This window comes from Cavia porcellus, unplaced genomic scaffold, assembly GCF_034190915.1.
Source record: "Cavia porcellus strain 051 isolate PalLab524CR breed Dunkin Hartley unplaced genomic scaffold, mCavPor4.1 scaffold_17, whole genome shotgun sequence".
NCBI classification, from domain to species: Eukaryota; Metazoa; Chordata; class Mammalia; order Rodentia; family Caviidae; genus Cavia; species Cavia porcellus.
Window position 1 is genome coordinate 58,468,469 of NW_026947500.1, and position 14,745 is coordinate 58,483,213.

Below are 14,745 nucleotides of genomic sequence, written 5' to 3' on the forward strand. Positions count from 1 at the left end.
ACAGTTGTGATGCCCATGCTGAGCACTTGGTCTACACCCTGAAGCACATAGATGGAAATGATAATATCAGGAGAGTGATGAGTCACCTCACACAGTGGCACTGAACTTGGTATGTCCAGAGGGCTTTGATTTAATGCATTGAAGATATTCTACTATTTATAATATAGATCATGGTTGAACTTATTTAATACATGCACTAGTCATACTTTTAAACTTCTGTAATAAAACTCTCCAGGAATCACATACACTTCCTCTTAATTATGAATAATAAATTGATTAATATACTGTTTAAAAATTTTTCAAGACCATGGTAGTAAAATTTTTTACTTAGGGAATTCTTTGTACATTTTTGTTTTAATTGTCCCTTGGAAAATTGTGTGTTTCTGTGCATATGTGTGGTGGTGGTGGTGGTGGTGGTGGTGGTGGTGTGTGTGTGTGCCCTCCTTTGTGTGAGGTTATAAACATTTTATCAATGAATACACTAATTATAAATTAAACATCAGTAATTACCTTTAATAATAAAATAGTTTGTTACAGAATTCTAATACATTGCCTTACATATGGTTAAGTGATTAATACTTTTGATCTTCAGGTTATAAATTAAATAGCAGAGAAACTCACAAATAACTATGTAGGAAAGAATCAAGATAAAAGCCTAAGTAGTTTTCTTTGCTTATTGCAAACTCAGAACATCTAACCAGAACACTTGAATTTCTATTACAAAGAATAACAAAAATCTATAAATTTTATTCATCTTGTTTGTTGTGTTGCTTTGGATTGATCTCAGGGGTTTATGTATGAAAGTCAAGAACCTGACTATTGAGCTACATTCCCAGTCCAGAAATCTATAAATTTCAAATTAATAAATTATTTTATGCCTCAAGAATCTCATACTATTATTATTAATGGATATAATTTAGGTAAAGAGCTTAAAAAGGTCTATAAAATTTAAGGTTAGTTGAAAGAATTTCATGAAGTGTTCACATATTGAATAGAATGATGTGTTGTTTCAAAAAATATATTAATTAAGATTTGTATTCATTAGTAAGATATTTTTAATATGGAAATTAGTATGGGGAATTCTCAGAAGACTAGAACTGGAAGTTGCATTCAATCAGCTATTTCCCTCTTGGATATTTTCCTAGAAAACCTCAAAAGGTCATAACACAGTGATATATGTGCACCCATGTTCATAGCAGCACAATTTGTAATAGCTACATTTTGGAGACAACTAAGATACCTATCAACCACAGAGTAGATGAAAAAGATGTGGTATTTTTATACAATGTAATATTACTCAGCTATAAAAAAGGATGATCTTGAGGCCTTCATAGGTAAATGGAGGCAACTTGAGAGTATCCTCATAAGTGAAATAAATAAGAATCATATTTATAAATATCACATTGTGTCTCTAGTGTAAAAGGTAGTAAGAACTGTAGGAGTAATAAAACCCAAAATGTATAATTGCTATTGTAAAAAAGAGAGGAAAAGAAAGTTCTCTAAAGGATATAACTGCATGTATTATTAAGTTTTTGTTGGATTGTTGACCAGAACTGATTGCAGTCTTGCTGTTTGAATGTCTACTTTGTATGCTTTACTTTTGTAACTTTAACAACTATTTCTAAGAGGACAATATGTAACTCATCAACTAGTGATTTCTTACTGTTTATTTTTTGAAATTATGTTTTATTTCTACCCTTTTCCTGTTTTTTTCTTTAAATAAAAATTTAAAAAGGTACTTTTGAGCAAGTCAACTTCTACAGAAGTATTCTCACATTTTCATCCCTCATATTACCTGTGTGTAAGTTCAGCATTGGTATGAGCACATGAAGGATGCAGAACCTACTTCCCAAAATCTCTTCATCTTCTAGACCTGCCATATTACGGACAGAATGGATGATGCTGACGTGGAAGCACAGGTGGGAGGTCTTTGATGATCACTGCTATGAGGCACAATTAGAAAAAAACTGAAAATATCATGAAACAGATGATGATGAATAACTTTCTCAATCATTAAATAGTATTAAAAATACAAGTTAACTATATGAAGTGAACCTGATATAAAAGACAAGAGACTGTTTGAACAAAATATTCAGTGAAATTTGGAATCCCAATGCTGGGGAAGAATGAATATTAGAAAACAGACCTGATGCCCAGGGGGACAAACAATGTGCAAATCTTTCAAAATATACAAGTTTTAAAAATTTATGTGGGCAGATACTTAATAAATACAAGCATGAGTTATCTGAAGATACTGAGACAAGTTCACAAAAAAAATCAGGAAAGATGAATAAGCAAGGAGTGTGATCTACTCATTCAAAGACATGAAATTTTTTTACAAAGTCAGTCCAATTCTCAAACTGAGCTCACCTTAACAAAAGTGGAGACTGGTTATCTTTCAGAGGCTTCAGAGCTGGTCCCTCCTCGTGCATAGATGATGGAGATAAGCCATTTTGTTGTTTCAAAAGCGAGCACAGGAAGCCTAAATTTCTGGGTACTCAACATCAGTAAAACATGACTTAAACTCTGCATGAAACATAAAATCAATACATGTTTGTACACTATTGGAAATCTAAAAGCAATTCTAAAAAGTGTGCCTGAAGAAAGAAAGAAACAGAAAAAAATAGGGTTTCATGGAGTTCACCAAATAGATTTTTGAGAGATTTGTAAATACATTTATCTTTTTGAAAAAATATAAAAATTAGATGGAAGAATGGAACACCAATTTTCAACCATGAATATACATGATCCCAACACAGCGTTTTTCTCTGATATGCCTAGAGATGAAGTAATAGGTTATGTTGCATTTCACAATGTCTCACAACACATCTAGCAGCTTTCTGTTAGTTGTTTCATGTTGTGTTTGTTCTAAGTCAAACACACACACACACACACACACACACACACACACACACTTTGACCAAATATAATTTATCACAAAATAAGAATATCACTACCTACATATGATGTGATAAAATATTTCTACATCCAGATTTTGGAAAAGCTTATCTTCATTTTCCATAATTTGGCAGTGAAAAGAAAAGATGGACACAATGCTCTTGATGTTGTGATTTGTATTTGTCTATTTCTCTACACTTGGACACACATATTCCAAATGCTGAATCTGAAACCCACCACATCCTCAACTACGAGCAGAAAGGTGTGACTTCCAGGAAAGTGTATGTTGCATTTTTTAAATATATGGACACATTGCAGTTTTAAAGTTTTATATACAAATAAGATGAATGTTTAAATTTTTAAGCATGTATTTAACTAAAATAGAAATTGTCCTTAATTTTATTCAAAATACAACTTCATACTATGAATGCACACTTCTGAAGCCATTCTGGAAGTCCTCCTTTAGAGTCCATCTTTAATTATGCTGCCATGGCACCTTAATGCCCTGAGTCTTCTGAAAAAAATCTTACTTTTCAGGCCATTTTGAGAGGGGAGAAGAGCTGAAAGTTGGTGCAAAATGCCAGATTCAGTGAAAAATTGAAGGATAATGTGAATGTGATATAGAAGGTTAAGTGTCATATAGTTTTCTCTTCTGTTTTTTAGAAATCAAAGGATGAGTAATTTAAAGAACAAAGTAAAAGACAATGATATGAAATGAGGAGGTAGAATTTGTGGAGATTGAAAGCAGGCCTGAGAATGAGGGAGATGAGATGGAGTGGAGGGGAAGACAAAAGAAAGAGAATCAAGGGATGATATGCATATGAACTAATTCCCACTGTGTTTGGGTATTAATGAAATTATTAAAAGTTCTGGAAGAACATGGTGGATAGATAGCAGCAGCTATGGAGGTTCTCTGAGATACCCTGCTTAGAATCCAGGAATGCTGCAGTAGGAGTGCTTAGCAAGGGGAAATACACCCTGCCGACCCAGGAATGAACTAAGCTAAGAGAAACCAACTGGAAATCCAATCCTGGTGCTATAACAGGAACAGATAAAATCTAGTGAGGAAGCTAGAACCTGCGCCACTGGAAGCCGTGATTTGAATTTCCTGTTGCCGCTGCTGTGTCCAAATCTGCAGGGCAGGGAGAGAGACATGCAAAAGCTCTGAGAGTGGGAATCTGTGAACGGAGTTGAGAGTGGGACTAGCAGGAGCCCTACATCGACTTGTGGTGAGTGAGTGGAATGGGGACCCTTTCATAGAGTAGGAGGCTCCAGCAAAGGACATACTGGGACTGGGCAGACTTGCTGGAACAGGGCGCTGCAGTGACTTCAGTCACATATTCCCCTCTCAAGCAGGATTGGTGGGGAGTGCCTGGCCTGCGTGACACCACTGACTAAGACCCAGTAGGCTAGCCCAAACCAGGTCCCAGCACCTGGAGGTGCACCCTAGTGGTGAAGCCTTTGGTAGGTTGGCCTGGAGGGGCAGGCCCAGCAGAACATGCCCAGGTATGTGTTTCCCTAGCACCCTGCAGTGGGCCAGAACGCCTAGCTGGCACAATTCAAACAAAATGTAACTGAAAAAGAAAAAAAATTGGGCATCCTACATTCACTTGTATGGAAGGAACAAAAAGTATGGGAAGAGGAAGCAGCAAGAAAGGCCCCTCAATCCCCACTCCTGAGAACACTGATCCAGGAAAGGGAAACGCAAAGGAAGACAGAAAACATGCAATATCAGACACGGCACCCATAGACATAAAGCGATATCTCCAGAGCCTCATAGATGAGTTTAAAAATGAAGTATGTAATAAAATAAAGCAAGATATAAGTAGAATAGTTAGAGAAATGCTAAGCACCACCCAAGAAAAAACAGATGGTGGAATAGAAGAACAGAAAAAAGGGGAGAATTATTTGACAGAGAAAATAGAGAAAACATAGAATACATGAAGCAGGGTCAAAGAGACTACCAGGAAACTAAAAACTCTATTGAAAGCTAGCATAACAGCTTAAAAGAAAATAAGGATAGATTATCTGAATTGGAGGGCAGACTTGTAATATGGGAGCATGAAATGAAAAACTTCTTAAAAATAACAAGAAAACAAACAGCAATAATACAAAGGCTACAAGAACATAAGAGGATCTATAACTTAAGAATTAAGAACATAAAAGAAGAAGTAGGGACCCAAAGAAATGGACTACAAAAGCTATTCACAGAAATAATCCAAGAGAATTTCCCTAATTTAGCAAAAGGTAAAGATACTCAGATGTATGAGGCATACAGGACCCCAGCCACCTACAACCCAAACAGAGCTACACCCAGGCATATAATAATCAAAATTCCAGAAATCCAATATAAGAACAGAATATTAAAAGCCATCAGAGACAAGAAACAGATCGCTTACAAGGGAACACCCATCAGAATTACAGCAGACTTCTCGGCACAAACCATCAAATCACGAAGAATGTGGGGGAAAATAATTCAAGCTTTGAAAGATAATAACCTCCAGCGAAGATTGATATATCCTGCACAACTGTCCCTAGAAATTGATGGAAAAACAAGGTGCTTCCAGGATAAAGAGGCACCAGGGGAATTTGAAACCACTAGTTCAACTCTACAGAGAATACTGCAGGATAGTCTAAAAAAGGAAAATACCAAGATTCCAGAAATAGTGGCAGAGAGGCCACAATGAATGGAGCAGAAAACAAAATGAAGAAGACAAACTGACAACAAAAGAGCTCAACAGAAATGAGGCTGACAAGATCGGAAGGTTAGAACAGCAATTTTGGAGAAAACAAGACATCATAATAGCTAGTGCTGATTTAGTATCATCTTGTTTTGAAGTCCCATCAAATGTGTATTCTTCTGTCTCCATCAGTCTTAAAAGGCTGTATCTTATTGGATTTTATTATATATGATTAATAAAAGCAAAAACTCTTATAGACAAGGAGTTTATATAGAAACCATTGTTCATTTTCTGTCAATTGGTTCTAAATACCCTGTAATGTCATTCTCTTGAATGGTTTTATAGTGTCTTGATATGTTTGGTGATATGTTTGAGTATAAGAAGTTATACTCAAAGATTTCAAGGAAAGAGACACGATGGTAACTATTTTTATGTCACGATATCTTGTGGTGATACACTATTTTGCTTAAATGGTTATGATTTGACCTGCACTGTTCTGTTGCTATGCCCTCTTTTATCTCAATCCGCCTTTTTAAAATTATTTACTTTTTTCTTTTTATTTTTTTAATTAAGGGAAAAATAAATAAAAAATAACAGGATACATTATAGTAACCTACTTTGATTTCCTATTAACTTGATTTGAAATCCTGTATTGCCCTCACCATCTTATTTTGACTGATTTTCCTCTATTCTGCTTTTGTTGATAGTACCAAGTTTGAAAGTATAGGCATAACTGTGAAGACAATAAGAATCATTATGACGCCCATTCTGGTTGACTATTATTTTCTTTTAAAATCCTGTAATATATCCAATGCTTGGTTTTATTCTTTACTGTTTAGTTCAATTTTATTATAACTGCCAATTCTTCTTAAAATAGCAAGAGGCAGTATGGTAACCATTGTTGATAACCTTATATATTTTTTTACATTATCTATTATGTCCATCCTTTTGATTTGACTGACTCTGTTCTGATATGTCACATTTTGTTTTACTCTCTTCAAAAAAAGTAATAAGAACTGTGGGAGTAACAAAACCCAAAATATGTAATTGTCATTGTACAAAAGAAAAGAAAAGAAAGTGCTCTATAGGTTATAACTACATGTATGTTTAGGTGTATAAGATAGATAACCATATTACTGAGTGTTTTTTGATCATTGAACAAAACTGTTTGCACTCTCACTGTTTGAAAGTCCACTTTATATGCTTCAATTTTGTAACTTCAACAACTATTTCTAAGATGAGAATATGTAATCTATTAACTAGTGATTTCTTACTGTTTATTTTTAAAATTTGTATTACTTGTATCCTTTTTCTGTTTTTTCCTTTATCTCCTTAAATAAAAAAGAATATAACTGCATATATATTTAAGTGTATATGATAGATAACCATATTACTGAGCTTTGTTGGATCATTGAACAAATCCGTTTCCAGTCTCACTATTTGAAAGTCCACTTTATATGCTTTAATTTTGTAACTTGAACAACTATTTCTAAGATAACTATGTAATCTATTAACTAGTGATTTCCTATTGTTTATTTTTTCTGAAATTCTGTATAACTTGTACCCTATTTCTGTTTTTTCTTTTTCTCCATAATAAAAAAAAAATAAAATCATTAAAAGTAAAAGTAAATTCAAATTAGGTGGATAAGTCCACATTAAAATGATTTTATTTGATTAAAATTGCTCAAAAATTTTGAATGTGTTTAGGACATCTAGATAAAGCTTGGAAAGAGAGTCACTCACAGTCTCTAAGTGGAACACATTGTTACCCAGAGTTTGGAGTACTTTTCAATCAGAACTTAGTGGCTTTTGGAAACAATACTTCTGCATTACAATGAGCAACAGATAGTGATCTGAAACAGTTCTGGTATTGGTCAAACCAATAAAGGTCCGGTATTGGTCAAACCAGTGAGGGCCATAAAATTTTCAAAGGGAGGACAAATAAAACTGGATCTCTAAAGAAGAGGTTTCCAAAAGTACAGCCATCATCTGTCAGCACAGGTAATTATTACCCATTCTGGATTTCAGAAATTTCTTATTACAATTACTTTTACCATTTAGAATTTAACATTAGAAATACTTCAGTATGTGTGATGTTTCCTTTTTCTATTCTTTATTTTTTTGCTCTGCAAAGACCTAGCTCAGTCATCAAATAAAGCAGTACATGTTTATCACACAATATGGAAATGGCAACAGACATTTCAGTCAGGCAATCATGAGAGCAAGGCTGGCTTTGGTCTTTTGGAAGTAACTCTGGCAGACCAGGTGTCACCAGCAGTGAACCAAGATTTAAGTTAAGAAAGAACTCGTCACTGTCTGGGAAAATGCTTGGAGAATATAAAAGTCAAATTTTCAATTTTGAAAATATTTACAAGTAAAAGCAAATGAAATTATTTTCAGCACCAGACCTGGAACTCTATGTGTGTTAGAAAAACCATTTTTCACTCATAATTTTTAAATAAATCATTTTTACACATATGATTTACGCTAACAGAGTAAAGTCCATGAGTGTAATGGATTTGTATTCTTGGTTCATTATGCTCAATCATTATAGGTCTTCAACAGTTAAAATGAATGCTAGGAAGGAATTACTATTGCAAACTCAAAATAAGAAAAGCATAAGCACCAAAGTTATTCCTAAAGATGTATATGTGGTAGAGAACTTCCTATGTAAATAAACATAGTTAAAAATAATCTGTCATTAATTTCTCCTGAATGTGGAGGACATGGTCTAATCATAGCATTAGTGAAAGTTAGAAGGATGACAAGTGATTGGGGATGGATATGCAACAAGGACTGCAATGTCAGAAGGTTATGAGCAAATAAATATCCTAGTGTTATTATTATGCCCAGAAGTCAAAGTAGAAACAATCTACAAGTTCTTTTACTGATAAAAAATAAGGAAAATGTATCATATCCATTTATCCACCTAACAGAAGGGAATTCTGAAAAAAATGCTATCATATGGATATATATTTAAAGCAATGGCAAATGAAAGATTAACAGAAAAGGCACATTTTGGGGAATCCTTTTGTAGTTAACTCCAGAATATACGAACACATACATTCAGAAAGTAGCTGAGAGTTACGGAAGACAGTGGGGGAAAGGAGAGGGTGAGATTACTCCTTGCCGTCTTTTGCGTTGATAAAAAATGCTCTACAGGTGGACTATGGTGGCCACTTTGCAGCCTTTGGACTGTGATGAGCACCAAATAAAGGTTCAGAGTGGAGTTTGTGGTACATGTATTATGTCTCCATAAATGTATTGTTGAAAGGAAGTAGTAGTTTAGTAATATTGGGGAAAACAATGTGTGAGCACTTGAAGTACAAAAGAAGAATGAATGGTTTGGTAACGATTCTTTCAAGGGCAGTTTCAGCTTAACTGCATTCTGCTTCAGGTAGACAAAGATAAGACAGGTAATAGTTTAGAGAAGAAAACTGATATATAGTGCGCATATTATGTGGTATAAAATTTGTCGTTTTATTCTGACACATGTCAGTTGGTAAGTATATTTATGACTTAAACTCAACCTGTGCTTCACTTGGGCCTGTAATTAGTCACAGGAGAAAATACAGATACAGAAATACAATTAATTACATGTGTGTACCACAGTGAAGATTAGTAAATGTAGCTTCAGAGAGTTAAGTCCCCAAAGCCTCTTATTATAATAAAATGCTATTGGCCTAGTGTTGTTCATTTACCAAAGCACAACACACCTCTGGTAAGTTTTTCAATCCTAAAAATATTCTAAAGGAAAAGAAATGTAAAAGCGTAACTAATTGGAGAAAACTTACAGATTTTTATGACAGATTGCTTAGTAGAACACAATCTGAAATCTAATTTTCAAAATTGATAATTTCTTCTCAGAAAAAGATTGTTACTTAATTTATTAGTATCCACAAAACCTCATTATGCTTATTTTTCTTTAGTATGGGTTCACAGTCAGGTTTTCATTCATTTCATCATTGTGTAAAGATGCATATCACTTTAAGAGATTGTTCTTGCCTAATTACTACATATCTACAGATGACATTACAAAAAAGCACTGAATTAGAAATCAGAATATGCAAAAATTGAAGTACATGGATATCATATAATAGAGTAATATAATTAAAATAACCAAACAAAATACCATATGTATACATCCTTCACATTTCACTATTTATATTTCAAATAAGAATCAACACACATAAAATACACCATAAGTTCAAGAGCATTCATATACTCAGGAAAGAGAAGCTACATGTTTCTAACTTACAACTATTCATCTTGTTTTCAAATTTTTATATGTAAATGTATTGTTGAAAGGAAGTCTATTCAACTCTTCTATATAATAAATGGATTCAAAAATATGACAAAATCCAAGGGAATGTGTTAAAATATGTTTTTTCAACTTGTGTTTTAATATTTCTTTTGGAGTGATCAGAACAATGGTATTTTAGCTCCAATTACCTCTACATTAAACAATGAGCACAGTGAAAATATCCAACTATATTTTTAGGAAAAGAGTCAATAAAATACTTTTTATATTTTCTCAAATAATAGGCAACCAGAATAGTAGAATAATAATATTCATCTTTATTTGTTGGTAATAAGATTCTTTTGAACAACAATAAATGTATTTGAAACTATGATGAATATTGAAGAAGATAAAAATTGTGATTTATTTTTATATGTGTGATTATTTCAAGGAACATAGAAAATTCTAAATTGTATTTCTGATCATAAAATTTCCCTAAGAAGTGAAAAATCTGTATTTCCACATTCATATTATTTGAAAGATGCACTGAGGTTTCAGATCATCAACTATATATTAGCTGAAATAAATCCAATAAAAGGGCCAGCAAAATGAGAAAAGATATAAGAAGGCAAAATTTTATGATTTATATGTAGATTTCTCTCCCTAAATTGGATTGATGGTATTAATATACTGAAAGGCATCCAGTGGGTGTTGCATTAGGATAAAAATCTAAGAAACAAAAGATGTTTTTTACAGATATTTTGCAATACACAGGAAGATTAAAATGTACCTATATTTTTTAAATTTAGAGAAGAACAACAAGAATGGAGAGGAGCAACTGCTCTGCCTTTAATGAATTCATTTTCTTGGGAATTACTGATAACACAGATGTCAGAGTGGCTCTGTTCACCATATTTCTCCTTGTTTATCTCATCGATCTCTTAGCAAACCTTGGAATGATGTCCCTAATGTTAGTGGATCCCCACCTGCACACACCCATGTATTTCTTCCTCAGCCACCTCTCTTTCTGTGACCTCTGCTATTCCACAGCAATCGGACCCAAGATGCTTTTGGACTTCATGGCTGAGAAGAACTCAATCCCTTTCTTGGGCTGTGCTCTACAGTTTCTGATCTTCTGTGTCTTTGCAGATGCTGAGTGTCTGCTGCTGGCTGTGATGGCCTTTGACAGGTACCAGGCCATCAGCAACCCCTTGCTGTACACATCCCACATGTCCAGCAGGCTGTGCTCCCTGCTCGTGGCTGGGGTTTATCTGGTGGGACTCACAGATGCTCTGATACACACTACACTGGCATTCCGCTTATGTTTCTGTGGATCTAATAAAATCAATCACTTCTTCTGTGATTTACCTCCTCTTTTTCTCCTTTCTTGTTCTGATACACAAGTCAATGAGCTGACTTTATTCACCATCTTTGGATTCATTGAACTGAGTACCATCTCAGGAGTCCTCATTTCTTATTGCTATATTATCTTGTCTGTCATGAAGATCCGCTCTGTGGAGGGAAGGTTCAAAGCTTTCTCCACCTGCGCCTCCCACCTCACTGCAGTCGCCATCTTCCAGGGAACTGTGCTCTTCATGTACTTCCGCCCCAGTTCTGCCTACTCCCTAGATCAGGACAAAATGACCTCACTGTTTTATACCCTGGTGATTCCCATGCTGAATCCTCTGATATACAGCCTACGGAACAAGGATGTGAAAGCAGCCATGCAGAAGTTGAGAAACAAGAAGTGGTTTAAATAACTGTTTCATATCTGCATGTAATTCTTATACAGTGATGGCTGTTTTGAAAAATACATTGCATTTTCCAGAACAAATTAGACAAACAGTATAACTTACTGAAATAAGTGCTTAACCTAATATTTAATTGTATGAAAACATTGCTTGTCTCCAAATGTGTTCTGTTGTATTATTTATTATGATTTAATATGTGATAGTTCCCTGTGGTAAGTTTTTCTGATATTTCTCAATTATGCCCATATTGCATTTATTCATACTCTCCTTCAATTTCAATTATACTGAAATTTACTAAGTGTTTACTAATTGCCTTTTGGCACTATATATTTCATGGTAAATCTAGATTATTTACCAATGAATCTTACATTTTAAGGGAAGCCATAGGAAAAAAATAAGATAGCAATAAATTCAAAATATCACTTTAAATAATACTGATGTAAAAAGAACACAACTATAACCTAGAGGAAATGTTTAAATCTGGTATGCAGGCAAAAGTTTTCTTAGATGGAGTTATTAAGACTCTTTTAAATAGACACATGTAGGGAAAAGGAAGGGATGTGAAGGAAGAGTCATAGCAATTTTTCACCGAATCTGGCATCTTGCACCAACTTTCAGCTCTTTTCCACTCTTAAAATGGCCATGACCCTTCCTTCACATCCCTTCCTTTTCCTTACACATGTCTATTTAGAACAGTCTTAATAATTCTAAGAAAACTTTCTCTTGCATACCAGATTTAGACATTTGGTGAATCATGAATAGGCCCAGATAGATAAGTCAATTATATTTAGAAATAAATGTAGTGTCACTGGTTCAGGACATAAAAAGAAATGGTAAATACCCTGGTAAGTTAGGTAATGATAATCACTGTCTATATGTCTTCTTTTCTTTTCTTCTTCCTCATCTTCTCCCTAGTTACATGCTTCTCTTCATCACTGAAAATCATTTCCCCTTGATTATTATTTTCCTTTCCCTTTAGTCCATGACTTGTATATGAGATAGTAAGCATTATATTCCTCCAGGGATGCACTTTCAGTCCTTGTTTTTAAAAGCTCTTACTTCAAATCTGGGACACTAAACAGGCCAACAAGGAAAGAATAAAGACATTTTGAGTGCTTACTAATGGTAATGAGCAAATTTCCCTGAGGGTATGATACATGTCAAATGTACACAAAAACTTACATACACCTACACAGACACTACCAACTGAAGTACATATAAAATGTCTGAGCATTAAAAGGTAAAGAATCTACAAAGACATGAGTCATAATTTTCTGAGAATATGGAAATTATGTCTGTGTAGTTTTTTGATGAGTCAAGCACTGAATGAACTGGTTGAAAAACTGTGAGTATAGCTATACATTTGTAGGTCAACGTAAGATATCTCGCTATTCTCCTATCTTGCTAGGAGTGTTAAAGTCACCACATTATAGAGATGCACTCACATTCATGTTTGTAGCAGCACAATCTCTATTAGCTGGATCTTGGAAGCCGTCTGTATGTCCATCACCAGAATAATAAAAACTGGTACTTATACACTGTGGCCTCCTAGTCTACCATAAATAAAGATGAAGTTGAGGCATTTGTAGGCACATGGATGCAACTTGAGAACTTCATGGTAAGTGAACTATGTCAGATACACAAACTTAAATATCACATGGTGTCCATTTTATGAATTATTAAAAATATCATAATTAAAAATAGATAGAAAAAATAAAGAGAATTTAAAATAATTCCCCATATTATTTGTTGTTTGGAAAATATTTTAAGATACATGGTGAATTGGCTTATTTATACTACTAGTTAATTTTGGTCAGTGTAGCAGAAGATTTGTCCATTTATTCATTTTTGTCTGTGTACATCTGCATTTATAATTTGTACTCTGAGTAACATTTTTGCATTTTGCATTTATTTCAAGGTCATGATACATATTAAGTCTAGGTATTTTGTTATAAAATTAGTTTTATTTTCTTCATGGAATTACAAAGAGTGTTTTTATATTTTCTTTAATCATACCTATTTACATTACATTAAAATAAGAAGAAAAACCCAGTGAATACCATATGTTTGAGTCTCCTCTCCATTTAGATGCTGTGATTCACAAGACTGCAGCCTCAGAACGGCCAGATGCCTCCTCCCTGTCACCTTGGATCGTGCTGCCTCACATGACACAGTGGCCCTACAGAGTGCTTTCAGGATTTAAAACTTACAAAGGGGAGAGCAGGAGAGCATGCAAGTCAGCTCATCCTAGTTATTAGAGATTGAGAAGGAAGAAGATGTCAGTGCTGGCCTTAACAAAAAGAAAAGTAAGAAAAAAAGCACAGAAACGTGTAGCCCAACAATGCTAAGTGCTGTGATCTCATCATGCCAGAGGCGGAGGCTCACAGTGTGAGGAGACACTAGGCTCCACAGTGAGACCCTATCCATAACAGAAAGAGAAATGTGAACGTGACACACGTCTCAGTGTCTGCCACGTTGGTGAATTGTAGAGGGTGAGTTGACCACATGGTATCTAGATGTATGTCCTATCATTATTGTGAGTGTTCCTATGATGGTGCTTTTCAATTAAATGAAAGGGTCAATTACTAAACTAAATAAAACACATTGTTCTGGCTCATATAGCAGAATGTGATCTAGTCACTTGAGGCTAGCACGGAGCAGCCTGCACCTCACCTTGACAGAAGAGGATTTTCCTGCTGGACTGACTACACCAGCTGTCATTCTGTCTTTGTAAGAACTGAAGCATGAGATCCTGTTGGCATCCAGGTGACCTTTGAGCCCATCTTTCCAAGCAGGTATTCTGATTCTTTGCATATTGGAAAAGAATCTTTCTGTGTACTACATCTCAGGCCTATCAGTGCAACTATAAAATGTTGGATTCATTAGACTCTATAAGCAGATGGATAGTTTCTTATAATAAATACTCTAAAATAAATGTTATTATTGGTATATAAAATTTTATTGTATCTTTATATCCATGTACATGTAAACACACATATATTAGAAATTTGAAGACACTATTCAAATTATCACCAATAGTATTTCCATTGTTATTATTAGTTTTTACAAAACTAGTTTCAGTGATACTTGCTTCCTTTTATTTTTTTTTATTATTTTGAAGGTAGTGAAATGCAACACAAGACAGAACAAAGTCAATTGTGACAGTGCAGTGAAT

The 14,745-nt window shown here is 34.3% G+C and overlaps 1 protein-coding gene across 1 annotated transcript; it reads left to right on the forward strand.

Annotated features, from left to right (window-relative positions):
- Window positions 1-10,643: 10,643 nt before the first annotated feature.
- Window positions 10,644-11,579, forward strand: LOC100725647 (olfactory receptor 5W2-like). The gene has a single exon (XM_003467898.1). It carries the CDS (start codon window positions 10,644-10,646, stop codon window positions 11,577-11,579), a length of 936 nt encoding a protein of 311 aa, XP_003467946.1.
- Window positions 11,580-14,745: the final 3,166 nt, after the last annotated feature.